Source organism: Aplysia californica, unplaced genomic scaffold (assembly GCF_000002075.1).
Source record: "Aplysia californica isolate F4 #8 unplaced genomic scaffold, AplCal3.0 scaffold00540, whole genome shotgun sequence".
NCBI classification, from domain to species: domain Eukaryota; kingdom Metazoa; phylum Mollusca; class Gastropoda; order Aplysiida; family Aplysiidae; genus Aplysia; species Aplysia californica.
Genome location: NW_004797810.1, coordinates 57,219 through 81,138, shown reverse-complemented (window position 1 = coordinate 81,138; position 23,920 = coordinate 57,219). Strand labels below are relative to the sequence as shown.

At 41.4% G+C, this 23,920-nt stretch overlaps 1 protein-coding gene across 1 annotated transcript in view; it reads right to left on the bottom strand.

Annotated features, from left to right (window-relative positions):
• The window catches only part of LOC101850747 (hyalin-like), a 34,465-nt gene extending 11,379 nt beyond the window's left edge, over positions 1-23,086 (bottom strand). The window contains exons 1-6 of the mRNA XM_035971931.1: positions 22,722-23,086; positions 21,908-22,025; positions 11,361-11,534; positions 6,619-6,692; positions 2,603-2,655; positions 619-743 (exon numbers count right to left, since the gene is read on the bottom strand). Coding sequence (XP_035827824.1) covers positions 619-743; positions 2,603-2,655; positions 6,619-6,692; positions 11,361-11,534; positions 21,908-22,025; positions 22,722-22,985 — 808 coding nt within the window. The 5' untranslated portion in view covers positions 22,986-23,086. The remainder of the gene's footprint in view (positions 1-618; positions 744-2,602; positions 2,656-6,618; positions 6,693-11,360; positions 11,535-21,907; positions 22,026-22,721) is intronic.
• Between the last annotated feature and the right edge of the window lie 834 nt (positions 23,087-23,920).

The following is a 23,920-nucleotide window of genomic DNA, read 5'->3' as shown; positions in this document are numbered from 1 at the left end:
AGAGAGAGAGAGAGAGAGAAAGAGAGAGAGAGTAGATTCATACACTAATCATTAGAAAGTCAAATAGTGTTTAGTTAGAATGTTTAGAAATATTTTAAGACATTGCTGGTTGAAAAAGAAATTAGTTGAGGTCAAAAGCATTTGAAAAATTAAAAACAATTCCATTCATACGAAAATATTTTACTGCTTTACAAGTATGTAATCTTTCATTATTATATAAAAGGCCCTATTGAATCTAGATATCATCTTTCCACTTTTCGTCTGAATAACTGTTAACTCCTTTTCCAATGAGTGCCAACTTTGAACACAATTTGAAACCCGATTTCAATACAGTAGGCAACATGATAATTGTCATTGACTCTCCCAAATACCTTGGCCAAGTTGGAATCTCTGAACCTGCACAAAAGTGAGTAACATCAACGGCAGTCTTGCAAATCATACAATGAATGTACATAATAGATTTATGCTAGTACCGTTCCGCTGTTACCATCTAAAGTTTCTTTTTAAAATTCTGTCCGCTGCAGTAGTAATGTTGTGCTGACGAATTTGAACTTTAATGGTGGCATAAATAACACAATGCATTGGTTTACTGAGTGGAGGCCTCTATACGAAACTCACCGATGACTCGAAATACTTCACTGCAGTGACTGGATGAACCTTTTCTGTCAGTGGCTTGGTATGTCACCGTGTGCGTGCCTTCTCCAACCCAAGAGTTTGAGTAAGGTCCAACAGTCTGGGATGTACTGTAGGAACATCGAACATAACACATGTTTTTGACCAGAAAAAAACAGGCTTAGGCCTACTTTTTCAGGCATAAAAATAGTACACGTATACGTTTAACAATATTTAGTTCTTAAGAGACGGGGCCTCTGAGCTTAACGCCCATCTTCGAAAGGGCCGAGCCAAATGGGAAATGCGTGTAAAGTGCCTTTCACGGGGACACAACGTCGGGCTGACATTATTCGATCGTAACCAATACGTTTATATTGTTTTGCAAGTCTTATTCAACAGTAAGCCCCTCGGAACCTATGTCCATCTGCCCTTGGTGACTTAATTTCAGGCTGACGACATTTCAAGCATGCTGTGACACCAAGTCCAGTAGCAAAATCTGGATAAAGAGTTCAAATTTACCTGTAACAACAACAACATTTTTTTATCATTCATAGTAGGTCACATTAAAATCTGATTAAGTCTCATTTAACCTTGTCTCAACATAAATGTTGGAGACCCATTGATGGGAAAACACGTAGTCTTGAATTTTTATAATATTATTTTACAAGCTATAAGGTTAGTATCTAAAAGCTTTACGTGAAAAAACCCACCCCAAAAACCTCTATTCCTTTATTCAGACGTCTAGAGATAAATCTGTTTGGTGTTTCACTCTCTGTTGTAAAAACAGCAGGATATTAATTTTAAGAGACTCAAGCTCGGACGAGAGTTTTGTGTTTTAAGCCTAAATTGTTTCCCTTAGAGTGAAACCTGTCTTTACGTAAATAAACGAGGTTTCTACTTTTCTAATGACTACAAACAATAAGCATGTTAATATTATTTGAATGGACTTTCTTGTTTGTTTTGTCTGTCTTTGCTGAAGTTCAATGCCTGATGAGAGACTATGAAGAGGCCATTTTGAAGATGAAGGACTTTTTTTTAGAAAAGACACCTACATAAATGACGGAATTCCAGAAGGGAGCCTACATTTGCAGTAATATTTGTAATAATCAGTGAATGACAAAAGTCATCATTTCAGTCAAGCTAAGAACTTAGCATCAAATGGACTCGCATAGTCAGGGAGTTATTTAGCTCGCAGGGCAATGCGTATAGTTTTAAACTAGGCCAATGATAGAGAATGATGTCAATATGTTGTACATCATACGGATATCCTTCAGCACTGCCCGCGCTACACCACCTTTCGCACACAGACGTGGCAGAATGTGGCTCCCCTTGAGAGAAAGCTCTATGACAGTCTGTCACAGTTGAAGCGAACTGCACAGTTTGTGCGCGACATCGGACTGAATGTCTAGCTGCTGTCATCAAGAACAAGGAAGAAGAAGAAGTACATCATAAGGAAATAGACAAAATTCCCCATTTTTTACCACTAATCAAAGAATGTCTCACTTGGAGCTATGATGGTCTACAATGTGGACCACACTGATTCAAAATTGATCCCCTTGGGACATTCTTCACAGACTAAGTAGTTTAACAAGTTCTCGTGGTTTTCCACATGCGTAGTCTTATCGGAAATTAATAGCATAGATCTATTACCGGTAATGTAGGCCTACATATATTTCTGATCTTTCTGATAACTTTACTGAGTTAAAGGGGAGTTGAACTCTTACCCGTACCATACAAAACGTGATACATCAAAACGCCTTGTCCTTGAATATTTGAAGACTACGTCCGGAAAGAATTTAACAGAAAAGTAAAAAAAAACAGCTCTCAAGAAAGGGGTTGAAAAACATTTGAAACCGTATTGAGGACAAACCAATAAGTTGGTGAATTTGGTATGCTAGTGGGACGCTGGGCACTGTGCAACAGAGAGTAAAATCATGCTAAGGCAAGTGTACAAGATAAAAACTTGGGATTGTTTGAATAGAGTTCTTACCGAATTGTGCCGTCTTCTGGATCATGAGCTGTTGCAGGACTCCATGACACGAACTGGGGAAAATAGGCAATCCTAAGAAAGTAAATAAAGGTACTACATATATAATTAGATCTATGTCTTTCAAAACAACTGAAAGTATGCTGTTATGTTACAAGTAGAACCAACTTTATTTTAATTCAATGAAATATTATTCACTGCCGTCAAGCACAATCCAGATAATAATACATGTAATTTAATCAGCCTTCTGCACCCATTCTCCTTATCTTTGTATACACCATTTTTTTATGCTTGAAGATCCTGTATCAGTGGCTTTCATAGAACTTTTGAATTCTTTGCAAACGGCCTCATGCGTACACACATACAAACGCACACATGCATACACACAATCACTCACAGTTAAGTTTTAGTTTAGTATGGGGCTTTACGGCACTCGCAACTGCATAAAGTCATATGAGCGCGCGAAACACAAGTTAGTTTTATTCGCAGTTCACTGTACGGCTGGGTACGGGTCAGTAGATCTTAAAATGTTAAAATATTTAAATTTCGGTGTAAATATGTGAGGCAGCGTGGTGGAATCAGGCTCTCGTCAAAATAATCAAAGTGAAGAAACTTACATTTTTTCGCAGGTTTGTGAATTTTTATCAAATATTTGTTTTTTGGGCTCAACACCTTTCATGCCCATTAAAGAACTCATTTCTGAGTGGATTTTTCTGAAAAGCGTTGATTAAATGCACAAAAATTAAAAATTTTCAGTTACCACGGACAATCTTTGGGAACCATTTTCTCGCTAATTTTACCTCTGAAAACAAGTGCCCCGCACCTCCTTCTTTTGCAAATATCTCGACTTGTATTCAAAATAAATGGATATTTTTTCCATCCAAATAAAGACCAGTGAACAAGCTTTAAAATGATACCAATAACTCTACATGCCCAAAAATTGACGAGAGCCTGATTCCACCACACTGCCTCACATATATATTTTTTCAATCTAAAACAACTTTCCTAAATAACATAATTTTTTAAAATAATTCAATTTCGCTCTACAATTTCCCACAAAGGCCAATGGCCTTCATAAAATCCAGAATTCTGTTGGGATCAACGACGGAAAAAATGTCTTGCAAATTTTTGCATTTAAAGTATTTCCTTCAGGTCTCTCCGAAGTCTAGACAGTCGGTTAAAATGTGTCTAATGGTAAAATCTGTGTCGCATCCGACACAGAACGGTTTCTCTTCTCCCTGAAGGAGATATTTGGTGTTTGGGCTGTGTGTCCGATGCGTAATCGAGTAAAAATAACTTCGTCTCTTCTGGAGAGGCCTGAAGGGTTTCGCGGTCCCAGTTTGGGTTTAATGTTATGTAGTTTGTTATTAGTTGTTTTTTTTTCCAATGGTTAAAGTCAGTCTGTGGGAGAGTGTTCGTCGTTGATCCCGACAGAAGGGAAAAGGATTTCTTCGCTAGGTCATCTTCCAGTTCGTTTCCTCGGATGCCCACATGGCTTGGTATCCATGCGAACACAATATTTTTCTCTGTTTCAGTTAAGGTGTGTATTTTCTGTTGCAGTTGTAGCCTAACTATTTTTGGGTGTAGGAGTGTGTAGTTGTGAGTGAGGTGATGCAAGACAGAGAGTCAGAAAGGATAAGGAAAGATTTGTTTGGAGAACTTTCTACGGAATCCAGTGCCATGTCAATGGCGGTGGCCTCTGCAGAGAAAATGGACGCTTCAGGATGGAGTCTCCTCTGGTGTGTACTGTTTGAAGATAGGGCTGCGGCAGCCCTCATCATTGTCTTTTTGGCCGAGCCATATGTGAAGATAAGCTCCGAACCGGGGTATTTTTCAAAAAGTTTTTCGTATTCTGCTTTAAATGTTTTGGTGTTTGTGCTTGCTTTGTTGTGTGTGGTCAGCTGTAAGTCTACTTTTGCCTTGGTGAGGTACCACGGAGGGAGGTCGGGGAAAAGAAATTGTCGGATGTCTTGTTTGGAAAAGTGTATGTTTTTGAGGTCCTCAAGGATTCTGAGGCCGAAGGGTTTGATGAGTCTTTGGTTGTTTTGGAATTATTTGTTTATGGTTTCTGGGTTTGTTTTAAATACGCAGTTGTGCGCTGGATTTTCAGGTGTTGAGCTCTGTTTAATTGCGTATTGTAGTGAGAGTTGTGTGCGTCTGAGTGTGAGTGATGGTATGTTTGCCTCGGCCTGGAGGCTCTCCACCGGAGAAGTGCGGAAAGCCCCCAGTGCGAGGCGGAGTCCTTCGTTTTGCACTAGGTCTAGCTTTATTAGGATGTGTGGTTTTGCCGATCCGTAAACCTGACAGCCGTAGTCAAGCCTGGATCGGACAAGGGAGATGTAGAGATGTACAAGTGGAAAAGGTGCTCTGAGTCCCCGCCCCACTCCGAATGCGATAGAATTTTCAAAGGGTTTAACGCTTTCTGGCACCTCACACGAAGGTCTTTGATGTGTGGTATGAATGTGAGTTTTTTGTTGAATATAACGCCGAGGAAACGAGCCTGGTCCTGGACGGGAATCCTTTCCCCGTATAGTGTCAAATCCGACTGCAGTACACGTCTGTCTGTTCAGCAGAAGTGTACAGCAGCCGTCTTTGACGGGGAAAACTTGAAACCGTTATTGTTTGCCCACTTTCCGAGTGCAAGCTGCCTTTCCATAAATCTTAGATGAGAATTTTTTGAACGGCAACATATCAAAAAGTCGTCAACGTATAACGAGCCGTCTATGCTGTTTTGGAGGCTTTTTACGATGGAATCTATTTTGATTTCAAATAGGAAAGGAGAAAGGATGCTACCCTGGGGGACTCCTTCCTCCGGTTGGTGGGGGGTCTGAAAGGGAGGATCCGACATGAACCTGGAAGGAACGGTTCTTCCGCAAATTGCCAATGAAGGCAGGGAGGTGACCGCGTATGCCGAGTGCGTGCAGGTCTCTGAGAATGCCGTACTTCCAGGGTGTGGCGAAGGCTATTTCTAGGTCGAAAAAGATGGCGATCATGTGGCCTCCTTCGGCAAACGTCTCGCGTATAAAGGTCTCCAGACGGACCAGGTGATCCAGAGTGGATCGAGTTTTCCTGAATCCGCGCTGGAGACCGCTCAGCGAGCCCGCCGTCTCCAGAAACCACATGAGTCGCATGTGGATAATTTTTTCTATAAGTTTGCAGCTCATTAGTCCTATTGGTCTGTAATTGGGTGGGTGTGTGTGTTCTTTGTTTGGTTTGTATATAGGAATGACAGTGGCGAAACGCCAAGACTCCGGAAAGGAGTGCGACCGCCACATGTCGTTGTATATGTCTAGTAGGAGTGTAAGTGTTTCTGTGGGTAAGTGTCTAATGATCTGGTTGTGGATGTCATCCAGTCCCGGGGCTGTATTGCCCAGGTCCGAGATGCACGATGTTAGTTCGTCTAATGTGAAGTATGAGTTGTAGGTTTCAGTGTTGTTTGAGTGGAAGTTTAGGTGTTGTTGTTCTCTGTTAGTTTTGATGTTTTGAAAGGTGGTGTTGTAGTTTGCTTGGAATGCGTTTTTGGCGAGAGATGTAGCTATTGTGTTTGCGATGTCTACCTGTGTTTCAGCTGTGGTTCCATCCGGCCTCTGGACGTGCCGAAGGGTACACACACACGCACGCACACACACACACACACAAACACGCACACAGAGAGGGGGAAGGAGGGGGATCAACGGACAGTACAATCTTTGTAGGCCTGACTTGACTATTCTTCATTACGCTACATTCAGTTGAACTTTTTAGTCTTTTTTTTCTCTTGGTAAGGATGATGTGTCATCCTTTCAAGAGATCAAAGCAACTATAATAACTTATAACATGTCACCACTCAGTATTTTAAAAAAAATTGGTCTCTCAGTGATCAGTTTCGTAGGCAGAGACCACTGTAACTGAAAAAGTAACAGAATAAAAATACAGTCGTTGAAAATCATTGATTATATTAACAAATTCAAATTTTAATTTCAGTCACTCAGACCAAAAGCAAACAAAAAACAATGTAACAAAAAACTCATGATACTTACAATATCAGTCCTGCCTTTGGCCAATGTGTAGTTGGGAATAGCCGGGCAAGTGATTGTTGGTCTTCTGTTTGGTCCTAATAAAGACGTGAATTAAAAAAAAAAAATTTGTGTGCCAAGGATCGAACACAGCGCTGCCAGGGCCATCTTGAGAATATCTGAGGCTTCCTATTCCTAGGCAATGCAAAATCAAGACACCTATCCCACCCCACCCCCCACCCCACCCCTCTTTTCTTCTAAATCCCAGATATCCACTACGGGCCAGAACCTTAAGCTTTGAAAGGAAATAAGGGCGTTTGAATATCAAGGCCCCAAGATCTGGAATGCTTTGCCAAGCACTTTAACTTTAAGAGAGATTAAATCCTTTGATTCAGTCAAATGTCAGTTGAAGTCATTTCTGTTTTTAAATAAATAAGATGAATAGGCCTATTTGGAGAGATTTTGGTCAGAACACAACGTTTTATGTTACTGTTGTATTGTCTTGTAAAGCACTTAGAGCCTGTGTACTTTAATCAGGGCTGAGCGCTATGATAAATATCATTTTTTATTATTATTATTATTATTATTATTATTATTATTATTATTATTATTAAATTTTCCATGCCTAGGTATTTTCACCGTGCATACTATCACGATCCTCTTTATTCCCAGGGCCGCTCAGATACCAGGCATTATTAATTAATGTTCTTGAAGCTTGAAGTCAGTTGCTCGACTCTCTCTCTCTCTCTCTCTTTCTCTCTCTCTCTCTCTCTCTCTCTCTCTCTCTCTCTCTCTCTCTCTCTACCTACCTATTTATCTATCTCTCATCTAAGCACACCGGCCTTTCATTACTTTGAAGCTCCGAGGCTCCTAGGCCATTTAAATGAGAGAGCTATGATCACCTTTGTTTTTCATGAATTAGTCGTCTGGAGGATTTTGTTTTAGGTCAAAAATGTTCTTGAAAACATTTGTATGCTACAAATTGGCGCAGTTACTGTAAGAAGCAAATGGTTTGATCCTTCAGGCATTAGTTCAATTCCCATGTAGGGAAAGTATTCTATTAAGAATATTCAACAGAGCTTGGAATGACTTTCACAAGCAGAGTAGAAGCAGACTGCTCCTAAAATGTTGTAAAAGGATGCACGAAACATTTACAATTAATCCAAGACAGCATTATTTTTTACGATTTGATTTATCATTATTACACTAGAACAACAGCAAAAAAAGCTTACCAATTAGTAAAGGACCTGACATGCACTAAAGAAGGGCGCACCACCACCATTCAAGACAAACAAGGAAAAGGCCTGACAGAGGAACAAGATATTTTGAAAAGATGGACAGAATACTGCTCAAAATTGCACAACTACCAAGCCACGAGAAAACCTGTGGTACTAAACGTTCCCCCAGCAACCAACATCGATAACCACCCAATCTTTCGAAAAGAAGCTGAAGCAGCAGTTAAAGCACTGAAGAAGGGGAAATCAGCAGGAGTGGACAACATCCCAGGAGAATCAGTGCAGTCAAGGGGAAAGGACATGAGAAGCGCTCTGACTGTCATCTGTAAAAAGATCTGGCTGACAGGAAAATGGCCTACAAATGGACACAATCACTAGTGATTATACTCCCCAAGAAAGGTAACCCACAAGTATGTCAGAATTACCGCACCATCAGTCTAATAAGCCACCCCAGTAAGGTCATGTTGAAGATAGTGCTGAACAGACTGAAACCACGGGCAGAGAAGATCATTGCTGAAGAGCAGGCAGGCTTTAGAGAGCTGGGCGCAGCACAACAGAACAGATCTTCAACCTCAGGATACTGTGCGAGAGGTATCTCCTACACCGGCAAAACCTTTAATCAACGCCAACCTGATCAACGCCATACAACAACTATATGACAAGGCCTCCAGAGCAGTCTACCTCAACGGTAGCATTGGGGGTGTGTTCAGGACAATGGCCGGGGTGAGGCAAGGCTGTTTGTTCTCTCCCACTCTCTTCAACATCTTCCTAGAAAGAATCATAACTGACGCACTGGAAGACCACAATGAAACAATCAGTATTGGAGGCAGGAGGACAATCTCAAACTTGCGTTTCGCCGGAAAACATCGATTGATTAGCAGGAGAAGAACAGGAGCTCGCCACTTTAGTGGAACGGCTGGACACAACCTCAGCGGCCTACAGCATGGAGATCAGTGCCGAGAAAACCATACTAATGGCCAATAACGCCAATGGCATCAACGCGGACACCAAAGACAGTGGAAAGAAACTTGAGATCGTCAACAGCTTCAAATGCCTTTGATCAATCGTCTCAGACGAAGGCTCAAGACCAGAAATTATCCCCAGAATCCTGAAGCCTATATTTGGAAGGACAGAAACATCACGCTCAACTCGAAGATCAGACCGATGAGCTCACTCGTCATCTCAATATTTTGTATACGCCTGTGACTCGTGGACATTGACAGCAGAATTGGAGAAAAGGATTCAGACAACAGAGATGAGATGTTACCGCAGACTCCTTTGCATCTCATACAAAGACCACATTTCAAATGCAGAGGTACAGAACAGAATCACAAACACGGTGGGGTAGCCTGAAGATCAACTGACCACAGTGAAGGGACGAAAATTAAAATGGTATGGGCATGTCACAAGATCCACAGGACTTGCCAAAACAATCCTTCAAGGAACCGTACAAGGAAAGAGAAAAAGAGGAAGGCAGAGAAGGAGATGTAAGGACAACATCACATAGTGGACAGGGAAGATGATGGGTGACAATCTGAGGAAAGAAGAGGATAGAGAGAAATGGCGAGAGCTGGTTATCAGACGCAGTGGTGCCCCCACGGTTTCCCCAACCACGGGATAGAAGAAAAAGAAGACACTAGACAGCTGGAGTCCTACGCAATACAAAGAAAAAGGACGGGCGGTTTAGTGATATATATGTATTTTATAAAAGTGGTCTCCCAGTGAAGAGCTACTAGCTAGGAAGACTTTTGAAGTTATTGCCTCGAAATAGGCCTGACTAGCATCTGCGTTTGTCGCGGCCGCAACCCGCGAATTGCAGCCGCGAGTTTTGGCATTTTTTATCCGCGAATCGCGGCAGCGATTTTTGCATTTTTCACTTTAAAAAATTAGGAAAAAAAAAACACCGCCGGGGAATAAAAAATCGAAAAATAAAACCCGAAGTAAATAGAACGAACAACAAACCAAAAAATAAACAAACAAACAAACAAACAACAAACATCGAACCTCTTTACTATTGCTTTAAGAAAAAAAGGTTATTTTTACTTCTGACTCACTTCGTCTCTTTCTCATTGGTGACACCACGTTGATTCGTTATTTTCATGTGAAGAATATAAGTCCATGTATATTATATGCTAATTATATTGCCGTTACTCTTTTACTTCTTCCTCTTTCTTAATCTTGTGTTTTAAAATGCTGGTGGGTTAATTTTTTTCTCTTGTTACTGTTCTGATGGGTTTTCTATTTTTTTGGTTTTTATATTATATAGCGTAAAGTCATTTAATTTAATGTTTTTAAAAATATAGACTCTATAATATTATATTAGATGTGTTATGAATAACTAGCGTCATGTCTCCACGAAAAAAAAGACACTGGCAGGCCCTTTAAATTGTGTGTGATTCCATAATTTACATGTAATATCCTGTACTTTTTTTCTTGAATTACACACGTTTAGGGTAAAAACGGCCAATCTTCAGATAGGAGGACTCACGTCCTTGTTTGTTAATTTTTTGTAGTTGTTTATGTTATGCGCTGTTCTAATTTGGATCTTATTCTGTTGTAAAACCTTAATTTTTCACGTTTTTACACTCTGTGTGGCTACAAATGGTATTCTGGATGCCTAAAACAGAGCTAAACAATTCTGGTGCTTTAGATTAAGTTACTTCTATCAACAGTTGCTGCATAATCACGTCGTCACAGAGAGTCGAAAGCCTGAAAATTATTGGCAACTTATAGGGCAAATTTTGCCACTTTTTGTGGCAACTTTTGGACCGAAACAAACGGCAACAAACGCAGATGCAAGAATTAACACTGAAGAGCACAATTTTCAGCACACTACCACAGAGATCTCGTCAACTGACAAGGATTGAAAAAAAATTGAAACAGCTCAAAGTTGAAAGCAACTAAATTGAAAAAAATAACCAGTTAAAAAGCTTCTTCTAGAACGTCACAATGTAACCATGACAGCTAAGCCTTTTAAATTTATAAGTAAAAACATCACCAACAGGAAGTGCACCCCTCCCCTTAATGTCCCTCCCTTGAGAGTTTATGGATTTCCAACAATAAGTAGGTCATTAGGGATGGTAGCGATTAATAAGCAACAGCTTCGAAATTGGGTTTCTATATATATGAGGAGAGAGGACAACAGGCTCATATAAAATAAGAATCAACTAGATCTACTAAAGGAACAATTGTTACCAAACGATAACATCGATCTTCTTCAAATTATTTCTATTCTTTTGTCGGTGTTGCCCTTATTCATTTCCCCTTTATTTTTTCATGGGTAAGGCATGTCTGCCAATAATTTGACATGGCGTGTAAAGAAGAGACAAATGACCTAAACAATGACAACAACTAGATCATCATCTCCATCACCAACAAAAACAAAAATACCACCAACACCACCAACAACAACAGCAAACAATAACAAAAAAACAAAAAACAGCAACAGCAGCAGTAACAACAATAACAGCAACAACAAATGACACACAAACCTTTATTATAATTCACAGAGCATAAAAAATATCTACTTACTTCCAGAGCTGAAACAGACCCAGCGGCACCTTCTCCACCACCAGCCGCCAGAACAGCGCAGTTTGCAACGTTTCCACCAACCCAAAACCCAACCCCAGAACCAGCGCTTTCGTCTATGTAGCGCGGTGGATTGGGTGTTCCTTTTCCCTCTCGTCTCCTTCTCGTCCATGAGGTCTGATCAGTACGACACAAACAGGAGGATCAAAGATTGATTGACAAAGCAGCCTGAGGGCGCAGTTCATTTGAAGTTGGAAGGAAAGGAAGATGTTTGTTGTGCTTGAGTGGGTCTTCAAGAAAAAAAAGAAGAGCGCATGTGTGTGTGTGTATGTGTGTGCGTGTGTGTTGTGAGTGTGTGTGTGTGTGTGTGTGTGTGTGTGTGTGTGTGTGTGTGTGTGTGTGAGCGCACACAAGCGTGTCTGTTTGAACTCGGTCCACAAAGGCAGTCTGATACCGAGAAGATAAAGGCACCGATGTACGAAGTATTTTAGCTTGAAAATCGAAAATTATATTGATATCTATCTGATTTGAAGTAATAATTCTTTAAAAAGACGAGCATTTCAAAAGAAAAAGTCAATGAAAGGAATGTGAACTGGCAATTAAGCTTCATTAAATTGATTTTAGGACTACACTGCAGTACTAAATGCCTGGTCACTCAACGGTAGACATCACAGAATTATCATACTGAATAGTGTAGATCCACATTTAGAAAAATACACCCCAAAAAAGAGGCACAGATATTTAGAATTTTTAGAACCTAACATTTTCCATTATTTGCTGGGCTCACCTCTTTTATTTGCCAATTGCCTACACTCTTTCTCTCTCGCTTAATCAATTCAACGCAATTTTTACACAAAGTTGGTTTGGGCCTAAGTTTAAAAAAGAGAACAAATGGACAGTGGTATAAAACCGAAACTCTTTATCTTTCAGAGGTTATACAGTAGAGCGACACCTATAAAGAACACTCTTGTAAAGAACTGACGGAAATAAAGAACACATTTCTTTGCCCTGTTTTTTTTTCTCTTTGTGTCATTTATATTTTGACGCATCTAGCAAACAATGATCGAGCTGACGGAATTCTGTCTTATACGACTGAAGTAACAAACCAGGCCATTTCTATCAGTTGACCAAAGCGAGAGCTGCCCAACAGCACCGACACAGATGTTCCGTATTAAAAATTTAGTACGGAAATCAGCCTCAAAATACGGAAGTACGGAAACTAAGCTTGCGAAAGAGTACGGATTTTCGTCGAATCGTCGATAATAGGTTATCCGCCGTTCGCCGACCAACAGAATCAAAAGCTTCGATTTTTGTATTTTATACAAATTATATTTTTAAAGAAAACTTCGATGGAACCGGAAGTGAATTTCTTTCCTTACTGTTTACACCCGGGCAGTAGTCCTGGTCATTATTCGTTTATTAAAAAAAAAAAGCCAAACGAATAAATAGGCCTACAGAGTTTTTAAAAAAGTACGAATAACTGGATACATGAATCGCTTTCGGGGGAAAAAAGGGGGAGGGGGAAAAAAAAGGGAAAAAAGAAGCTGTCGATAGAGGTGAGAAATTGGATTTACATTGGATTAATGAAAGCCTATTGAAACTTACTAAAAAGTAGGGAAAAGTAGATCTACTGAAAATTGGCATTAGAGTTGGACTGCGTGAGAAAAAGTATGTGTGTGTGTGTGTGTGTGTGTGTGTGTGTGCTGACTGAAATAAAAAAACTACTGATATAAAGAACTATTTTCATTGCCCGGGCTTGTTCTTTATATCAGTGTTTCACTGTATAATAATATCCTGTTTTTGTAATACATTGTACTATAGTTCGTGGCAGTGACGTCACCCACGAAAAGGAACGGGAGATGCATGTGCCCACACTGAGACGTTTGCCCTTAATATTCAATAATATTGAGGGCAAGACATGCACAGTCCAACAGACGGGTGAGTACTTTTCGAGACAATGTGGAGACGTCTCGGTGGTCTCAGAAAGAAATTTACAAGTGGGGAACAGGGTGAGGGCTCGGATTGTTCATGTAAATGGGGGCGCGCCAGCCATGCCGATTAGCATGGGCAAGAAGGCCCCCATATCTGACAAGTGTGACGTCGCTGCCGAGAGCTCTTGTATTATAATAATAATATACAACCTCTTTGGAGGACACCCAAAAATACGCATTGGGGGGGGAGCATAATAAATAAATAAATACAGTCCAGTCCAGTCCATTTATAACAGCTTCTGTCATTACAGGAATTTGGATATAACAGTGATAAATAAAATCTCCGTTTTTCTTCTCTATAAGTGTAAGTAATATGAACCTGGCTATAACAGGGTTCAATTTGCGCAGACTCTGATATAACAGTAATCTTGCAGCGCATGAATTTGCTTTCGATCTGTTAAATTATTAAAATTTGTCTCAACCAAGACATTTGGCCTGTTTGTATGATCGCTTGGCTAAACACAAACTTTCAAACACATACCATCCAAGGTGTTGGAGTCACTGATCGATTCCGTCTCAGTTAAAGGATCTGCGGTAATCGAATATATATAATGTAGTAAGTTGAAGGTGCAAATATTGGTAGTTTCCCTTGGTAACGGTTATAACAGGACTCGCTTAAAACAGGGGAAAACTGCCAGTCCCGTCTGTCCTTTTATATCCGAGTTTCACTGTAAATAAGTACGGGTGGGTGTAATTTCAGCATAAGGAGTATTGTGATTATGTGACAACACTGTCCTATGATTTTTATATCGTTTTAAGATCTAGCAAAACTTCAATGAAAAATAGAGTCTCGTGCTATTACCCCATTTTTTAAGCTTCTTTAAAATTAAGAATTTGTCTTCCTCTTTTTGATTTCCCTTTGACTGTCTGTGTAAAAGGAGGGCTATTTCCCAGTTTTAAAATGTCTCTTCGTGTCGTCCCGGAGAACCCATGTCCATTATCTTTAAAAAAAAAACAATTATGGTAGAGCATTGCTAAGAATAAAACTCAAAATATAAAATATGCGATAGGGCAAAGCTGAAATCCCGATCTTGAGCAAATTACACTAGGCTGCTTCCTGTCTTTTTCTTATGGAGAAATCATATTTTTGTGGTACAGGTGGCCGGTGGTTAGGAAGCAAACCTTGCAATTCAAAGGTAATGGTTTCCATTCCAGGCACAGATAAGATCTCCTCCTCCCCCCCCCCTCTCTCCCCCCCCTCTCTCTCTGTCTCTTTCTGAATACTGTCTATCGGTGTGGACGATCAAATTGACCAAAACAAAGTTTAAAAATGATGTTAAAACACAAAAGTAAATTAATTTGGTTGTCTACAAAGATGCTACGGCTATTTAACTTTTCGAATCGAGCCGAACTACGCGGGTAGCCATTTTGTTTTTACCGGAAGTTCTCGCGCTACTCCTCTCTCCTCTCTCTTTCTCTCTCTCTCTCTCCACTGCCCACAGACAAAATTGTACGCTTTTAGTAGGCCTAGGCTACAGTTGTAATGGAACGTTTGTTCACGGCACAGAATTCTACAATTTTTCTGTTATCACAGTGTAGAATTCTGTGGTTTAGGGTGAACGCAAAATTTGTTGGCCTAGATCTAGGCTATAACGGTGAACGCGCACCGGGTGAGAATAGCCAAAAGACTCCCCTGCACCCAGGGTGAGAATAGAGGTGGCCATCGTTTGCGTATTTTATCCTCTATCCATTCGGATCCATCCAGATCAATAATAATTACTAGGACAGGGCAAACTATAGACGGGGAGTTGGTTTTTCTTCTGCTACTCACATAAAGGCTAAGAAGGAAGAGGAAGGCCACGCAAAAGGTGGATTGAGGGCGTCAAGGAAACCCTGGGAAATCATAATATCCCATTTGAAAGAGCTGTGGAGCTGGCCTACCACAGAAAATTGCATCTCCCCTCGACGTTTAACGGCAACAGAGGATGAAAAAGTTTTTAAAAGCCAAAAAAAAAAAAAAGTAAACAAGTAGATTTAGATCTAAGTCAAGGAGTTTAGAAGTAATGGAGCCTCCTCTCTCTCTCTTCGCGGCGCCACGAGCAGTACGCCGCGGTGGGGATCAAATATGGCCGCCGAGTGTGGGCTAAATCTCGAACTGTGGCGGTTCTTTTTATAGAATCTTATCGGGCTGGGCCACGTTGTGGGGGTGGGCGGGGTGGGGGAATGCACGCAAGTAAGAGGGGATGGAGCAGGGATGAAAGAGGAGGGGGCGGGCCTTGGGAAAGGACGAAGGAGAAAGGGAAAAATTAAATATAATAGAGAGAGAGAGAGAGAGAGAGAGAGAGAGAGAGAGAGAGAGAGAGAGAGATTGTGATCAACTGACGGGCTGACGGATAATGACAGGGAGAAAAAAAATAATAAATTCTGTGTGTGATACGGACTATTCAATTCTTTAAGAGTTTTATGTCTTAATCTGGGGATCAAGGGCTGGTGAAGGGCCTCATTTAAAAGATGAGAAACACCCAAGCGTCTCATATAGCTTCTCCCAGTCTAGCCAACCGCACCTACTCGTGGTGATCCCTGTCTGTACTGACGTGGCTCTGGCAAAAGGCGAATCGTTGGCGCCAACAAACCAACCCCCCTTTGCCAGGAGGGGTAAAATCAACAGGCTGGGAGTAGGTGAGACCTCACAAGGTGCGGAGGGCAGAACCCACCGGCGTGTGGTAGACGCTATGCCCCCCATCAACACACTCTCGCTCTCCCTTGAGTGAGTGTCCTCCTCTGCTACCTCACCTACTTCTTCTACGCACTCCCTGTGTTTGGCTTGTGCTCTACCTTTGGCCTTGAGCATCTCCATGGATTCTCCTGGTCCCTGCAAGGATGAACACACCACCGGGTGGGATAGGCCTCTGGGACATGGCATGCCTAATCATGGACGTCTACGTACCGACACAAAGGATCCAGGACGTGACAAGCCGCTCGTCTGTGTGATTTTGGCTCAACAATGCTGCCAGGGTCAGACCAGATTAAGTTGACCCCCCACAGCCCGCTAGGAGACAGCGGTGGCGGGGAATGGACCACAGTGGATCGTGCCTTGACCACATGTAAAACGGAAGCCAGTCCCTGCTCAGCGCGTTGCCCCACTTCTGTGAGAGACAAAACTTGTAGCTCAGAAATCTCAATGTCAGATGCACCGGACTGCTGGTAGATCACAGATCTGGGTGGGAAGAAAAGCCACAGGCTCCCCAGCAAATATGGCAAAGAAAAATAAATTAAATTCATCCGAGCTCGGGCGACGCCTCGTTTATCAAGGCCCGCGCCATGCAGTGCCTCTCCAGGCTGCTGGTGAAAAGTTAGCTACTGGGAAAACAGAACAGTTTAGACTACTCCAGGTCAACGTTTGCGGCCTCGCAAACAAGAAAATAGAAATTTCTCACCTTTTAGACTCAAGAAAAATCCACGTTGCCCTAATACAAGAAACTATTCACCGTAACACAGACCCCTATATCCCAGGTTACACCCATTATACCTGCACATGCCCTGACTGCCAGGGTGTAATCACCTACATCAGAAATGACATACAAGGAAAAGTTGAGAACATCACAACTGACACAAGAACAGACACCCAAAAAGCTACAATTTGGTATGCAGGTTGCAAATTTACAATCTTTAACATCTACAGCCCCCCCAGGAAATGACTGCTCTTTTTCATTTCTTCAAGAATCGATATACACCAAAACAATAGTTGCGGGTGACTTTAATGGCCACTCTCCTCAGTGGGGATACAGAACATACAACAAAAGCGAAATGGCCATAGAGGAACTCTGTGGCACAACAAACCTCCTTGTTCTCCAAGACAAGAAATCTACCCCTACCCTTTTACACAGGGCTCACAACACACTCAGCAGGCCTGACTTGACCATCCTTTCATCCGACCTCTTCCATAGACACACCACAGAAGTCCTTGATGGCATAGGTAGCGACCACAGACCCATCATGACTTCGGTGTCGACCCCAAGCCAAAGTCACTTTGTACAAAAGACCAAGTGGAATTTTAAAAAGGCGAACTAGGAGCTCTACAAGACAACAACAGAAAAGCTCCTAGAAGATATTACACCAAACCCCTCTGTTGATGTCTTCTGTGGCGCAATAACAGATTCCCTGCTCAAGGCTGCAGCTCTCTGCATCCCTAGGGGTTGCAGGAAAAAGTACAAGCCTTTCTGGAACAAGAACATCGAACAAGCAGTCCAAGACAGAGAAAATGCTCGAATAACTCTTGAAAGCAATCCTACAACAGGAAACAAAATTAACTACAAAAAAGCCTCAGCTAAGGTCAAACAGGCAACCCTCTTGGCCAAAAGAAACAAATGGAGCACCACAGTTGCAGACCTTGATCTACGTAGAAACGGAGCCAAAGCATGGTCACTTCTCTCCAACTTGTGTGGAGAAAAGCGCCGAAACAACCCAAAACCCATGGACACAGAGGAAGGCACCATCGTAGAAGACCAAAAAAAGGCAGAAACCTTCAACAAGTTCTTTGCTTCTTTAAACAAAGCTACACACCACACTGACCAACTTAGAGACTGTCTGAAAAGACTGAAGGAGAAAGAGCATGCGCCAAATGCAAGCATCTCTCTCTTTGAAGATGACTTCACACTCACTGAGCTCAACAGCGCAATGAAGAAACTGAAGCCCCGCAAATCCCCAGGACCAGATAAGATTCTCAATGAAATGCTTGTCAACCTCAGTCCCGTTGGTAAGGGTTATATTCTCCAGCTGATCAACAAGACGTGAAATGAAAACACCATCCCCAGAGCATGGAGAAACGCCATCATCACACCCATTCTCAAGAAAGGAAAACCTGCTAAAGAAATGAAAAGCTATCGACCCATTTCACTCACCTCTTGCATTGGGAAACTGGCAGAGAGAATGGTCAACCACCGCCTATACTGGTGGTTGGAAACAACCGGTGCCCTGGACAGCAACCAAGCAGGATTTCGTGCGGGCCAACGAACAGATGACCAGCTCTTCAGGCTCAGCCAGAAAGTCCTTGATGGCTTCCAGGAAAAGAAGCACACAGTTGCAGTATTCGTTGACCTCCAGCAAGCCTACGACAGGGTATGGAGAAAAGACCTCCTGTGGAAGATGACACAGACAGGAATCCACGGGAAACTCTACAGATGGGTGAAGACCTTCCTTACAGACAGGACAATCCAGACCAGGATTAACAATGGTGTGTCATCCAAAGCTGTACTGGAGGAGGGCCTACCCCAGGGTTTCTCTCTGAGCTGCACACTTTTCCTTGTTTTCATCAACGACCTGCCTGAGACACTGAAATCAGAGAAGGCCCTATATGCCGACGACCTAGCCATCTGGCATACAAGTAAACAAGCTGGCATCAGTGCACGGCTTATAAATGAGGATCTAGATAGATTCAACAACTACTGCTGCAAGTAGAAACTAAAAGCAAATTGTACCAAGACAATCTACACCGTCTTTACAAAAAGCCACAAAGTTGCAAAGCAAAATCTCACCATCTTACTTGCAGGAAACAAACTAGAAAAAGTTGAAAACCCGACCTACCTTGGGATCGAGCTGGACAGACAGTTTCATGCAAAAATCATATCTGGAACCTGAAGACGAAGGCCAACAAGAGACTTAACCTTCTCAGACGACTGGCTAGCACTTCATGGGGAGCGGACAAGGATGCACTCAGACAGCTATATGTTGGCTATGTACGATCTGCCATGGAATATAACCTAACCTTACAGACAATCTGCAGCAAACCAACTCAGAGGTCTCTTGACAAAATTCAAAATCAAGCTGTACGATTTATCTCCGGAGCTTTGAGATCCACTCCAACTGCAGCTTGTGAAATCCATACGAACCTGGAACCCTTGGACTTGCGGAGAGAGGCAGCAGTTGTAGAGATGAGTGAGCGCAACAAAAAACTGGAGAAAAACCACCCAAACAGGAAAATAATTGAACAGAGACGACCAAAGAAACGAATTCTTGGAAGATCAATACTTGACACAGCCACTGAACTAGCAGAAAAACACCATCTTCCATGTAACAGAGAAATGCTGAAACCTTTAAGACCAGAACTCCCCTCAAACACTAACATCAAGAATGCCAACATCACAACTTCCCTCATAAAAGAGACAGTGAAAAAGGAATGTGACCCAGTAGAACTGAAGACAACAGCTCTGAAGACAATTGACTCCTACCCTAGTGATTCAATTCATATTTATACAGACGGGTCAGCCTTCAAGGGAACTATAAACGCAGGCTTTGGGGTAAGAATTGAACATCCTGACAAAACATGTGAAGAGCTATTTGATGCATGTGGTACTTCTTGTACAAATTACGAGGCTGAGGCAATCGCCATTGAAGCAGCAATCCTCCACCTGACCAACATTTTCATAATACATCCAAACAAAATCAAGAACACTATAATCTTCACAGACGGAAAGTCAGTACTCCAAGCCTTGGAAAACATGAATTTCGAAAGCCCAGCCTGCCTATCCGTGGCTCAAACAATCAATACGTTCATACAGATCTATGCCGTCGACCTGACACTACAGTGGATACCTGGCCACAGCAACATCCCAGGAAACGACAGAGCAGACACCCTTGCCAAGAAGGGAGCAACACAAACACAACCACACAACCCAGTATCACAACAGACAGCCAAGAACATCATCAAATGCAACACCAGGGAACAGTGGCTGAATGGATGGGCAATGGGCAAAACTGGAAGAACTGTATTTGCACACATGACAGCCCCCAACTCTAAAGATGCAATAAATTCCCTGAGTAGAAGAGAACAAGTCACGATATTTCGCCTGCGAACACAACACATACCACAAAATTCCTACCTTAATAGGATCCGCAAGGATACCCCACCCGACTGCCCGTTGTGCGACTGCCAGGATGAAACAGTACCACACCACATCTTTAACTGCCCAGCACTTTGTTATCTGCGTAGCACCTACCTACCTGCCTCACCAGATATCGGAAATACTCTATACAGCGACAAAGCACAGCTGATTAAAACCTGTCAATTCTTTGCCATATCGACAGACCGAAGGGCTAGAACCCAAATGGCCGCTGGATCTGAATAAGTAAAAGTAAAGTAAAGTATGTCTTAATCTAGTTTAAAAATCAGAAAGATGTGTAAAATAAGAAGAAAACTTGTCCAAGTAACATAAAATTATCAAACAGACCAAATTATAAAGATAATCTTTCAAGATGCCAAAATATTTAATTATTAGAAATGGATAAGAATATACTTTAAAACTGAATTTAAGATATTATGATTGCATAATTCTAGGCGTGTGCCATAACTAACTTTATGTGTAAGGAATAGCGAAAACAACAGAGGGTCGATGCCAGCTTTATCTTATTGCTAACAGTATGTCTTGGTCTATAATTGATAATATTATTGATTACAATAATTTTGTTTCCTGGTTTTCACAAAGTAGAGCGCGCAATGATTTCAAATATTTAAAAAAAAGAGATAACAGCACCTTTGGAGGTGTGATCGCATGCATGAACGTGGATGAACTTTGAAGGTTTTTTTTTTTTTGTTTTGTTTGTTCAGTAAAGTATGATATATATGGAGAGCAGCGTTTTTAGTCCCTTATTACACTCCGGGGGTGGGGGGGGGGGGGGATAATTTATCTCAGTGATGACTCTTGTGTAGTAAAATTTGTTGTTGCTTTGACTTTGTTTGGTTTATTTTTTAACAGCAAAATCTTAAGTGAACCGGAATTATTGATTGTGGGATCTTAGGTGAAGACTACAACAATAAAATTAAACCGAGTATAGTTCTATCTAACAAGACTCAAACTCTTATCCACCCCACCCTACCCTCTCCCCTCATCTGATATGGTTTGGTGTTTCTTTAACATAGAAAATATTCATCATTAGTGTTGTAGAGTATTGATTTCATATTATAATGGAGCCTCCAGATATCTACTTTTAGACAACAGTAACATCTAATTTACACACACAAGGGAAAACATTATAAATGTATATAATATGTATATATACATACACACACATAAAAATTATATATATACACATAATAATTATATATATATAAGAATAAGAATATCTCGGTCTTTCTGCTGGGGTGTTGTATCCCTTTCAGCCTGGGTTGGCCTTGGCAGGTAGTTAGCGCCGGAGCCAGCCTCTTAATACTCTTATGAATGTTAATGATCTAAATTGTGTTGCTGGGGCCATAAAAACACTTTCATTCAAATTTTTTAAAAAGAAAACAACTTAACTGTGAAAACTTCGGTCCACTGCAGCATTATATCGGTTTTTACACTAAAATACAACACAGGTGCAAGGGATTTTTACTAATTGACTTGCCTAATCTCAAGGACCTCGGAATACAACCTTCTTTTTTCTAGATTTCAGTGCGTGAGTCGGGGATTCGCGCAGCGCAGGTAGACCACAGTTCCGCCGCGAGAGAGGGCTCCTATCAGGCGTGCGGTGCCGCCCACAGAGCATCCTCCATTACTTTTAATCTCCTTGATCTAAGTAGATCTAGATCTAGACTAGATTTTTAGATCTAGATATCTAGATCTAGAATAGATTAGATCTACTCACGTAAAACGGTCCAGGCACCTGCCTGACAGCGATACACTGTATTTCCTCCTTTCTTTGGTGCCAGACAAGCTGTGCCAGACTCAACAGAAGTCTGGTCTCCCTCACTCGTTGACTTGACCTGAGACAAATCAAAACTTAGGTTGAATTTTTAAAAAAAATTCAAAAAGAACAACAGCCCTAAAATAAAGTAACAAAACAAAGCAGGTAATATCTGAAGACACCAGTCCCAAAATTGGGGGGGAAATAAGAACAACTATGGTTTGACACAATTATTATTGTAAGACTATTCATGCTTCATGGGCATACTTCTTGAAAATTAAACTGCTGGTAGCCTAATAAGTCTCACATTTGTTGTTCATAGCACCGACATTTAGGTGACTTTTTTCATTACCAAACTACCTGTTCTCAAAATGGTTTTCATTTACATCTATTTATTACGTTTGTCTTTATAAAAATAATTTCTAAAAGTTAATTTCCTTTTTGCTCAACATATTATCATGAACAATAATCGGTGAAACAACATATGGTTTATTTAACACCAATTTTCATTTATACTAAAAATGTTTTGGTGTCCTTTTTGCAACCAACAATTTTACGCAAAAAAAGAGAAAATAGATCATAAATCAAGAGGAATTTTGCTTCGTATTACCGTAAAATCTGGGTTTTTATGTGTGTATGTGTTGTGTGTGTGTGTGTGTGTGTGTGTGTGCGTGTGTGTGTGTGTGCGTGTGTGTGTGTGTGTTTTAGTGACTAGGCCTGTTATTCAGTCTAAATTACAGACAGGAAAAGAAAGGTGACAGTGGAAACTATTTACCCCTTTAAAAGACGGCGCCCCAGGGTGCCGCGGATGAGGAAATTGCTTCTGGTAGTACGGTGGCCGGTCTGTCTCCATGACAACATCCTCTCTGTCTTCATCATGGAAGTCTTCATCCATCTCGGGCTGCGACTCGGACTCCATGGTCATGGCCATGGTGTACCCCACAGCTTTGCTTCTGTCCCCAGCCCTGCTGTTCGGTGAGCCCATGTTATCAAGAATATACTCGACGGCGGATGGGGAGAGGCAAAATTCTAGGTCCATTGATCGCCGAAGATAGCAGCCCTGAAAGTGAAAGCAAAGAAAGCAAAGCAATCTGGAACATTGTTCCGGGTGTCTGAAAAAGGAGGACCTATGAAATCGGTCATCTTGGAACCAGTTTCAACAAAACTTCGAGCGAATAAAATTCAACCAGGGGAATGGTACATTTATTTTTGTCAGTATGGAAAAAATCAACTAGATCTATCATATTATTCGAAAAATATCAAGTTTTTACATCTTTCAATCCAAATTGAGGGAATAGCAAACCTTTGCAACTTCATTTAAAAAATCAACTCTATTGTTCTATTTTAAATTATCGCTCTTTGTGCATTGAAGAAGAAATCTTTACAAATCGATATTGCCAAATAAACCCAGGGGGCGCTCATATGACCTTATGCAGTTGCGAGCGCCGTAAAACCCCATATTAAACTAAATCTCAGGGAGGTGGTGAATATTAATATTCCCCAAACAAGCTCCAGTATGCCACTGGAAAATTTAAATAACCCCATGGCATGTTTCTGGGTCGATTCTTTGACGTGGTGTGAGTTTCAACTATTCGGTTGTTGGTAGGTATCTATCGGAAAAAAGGCAAAATGTAGCCTGATAACTGAAGGAGCCTGAGTTTGGGAGAATGTCTCAATTGTAAACTTTCAGCTGATAAGGCGTTCCCCAAATCTTCCTTGCAACCATACCCAGGCCAACTTTGACATGTAGGATGTGGCTCCGTACTCCTGGAACCAGGCCTTGATGTATCGGGTAGCATAATAACACCTTCTCGCTCCCCAACTTCTCCAAAACGTTATCAGCAAAGTCAGATATTATCCATCCGATGTGAACGTCGTGGTTTAACCGTCTTTATCCTAACCAGAATGGGCTGATCACGCTCATGTAGGCCATATTTTTTAAAGCACCCTGAATATGATATAGCATGTATATAT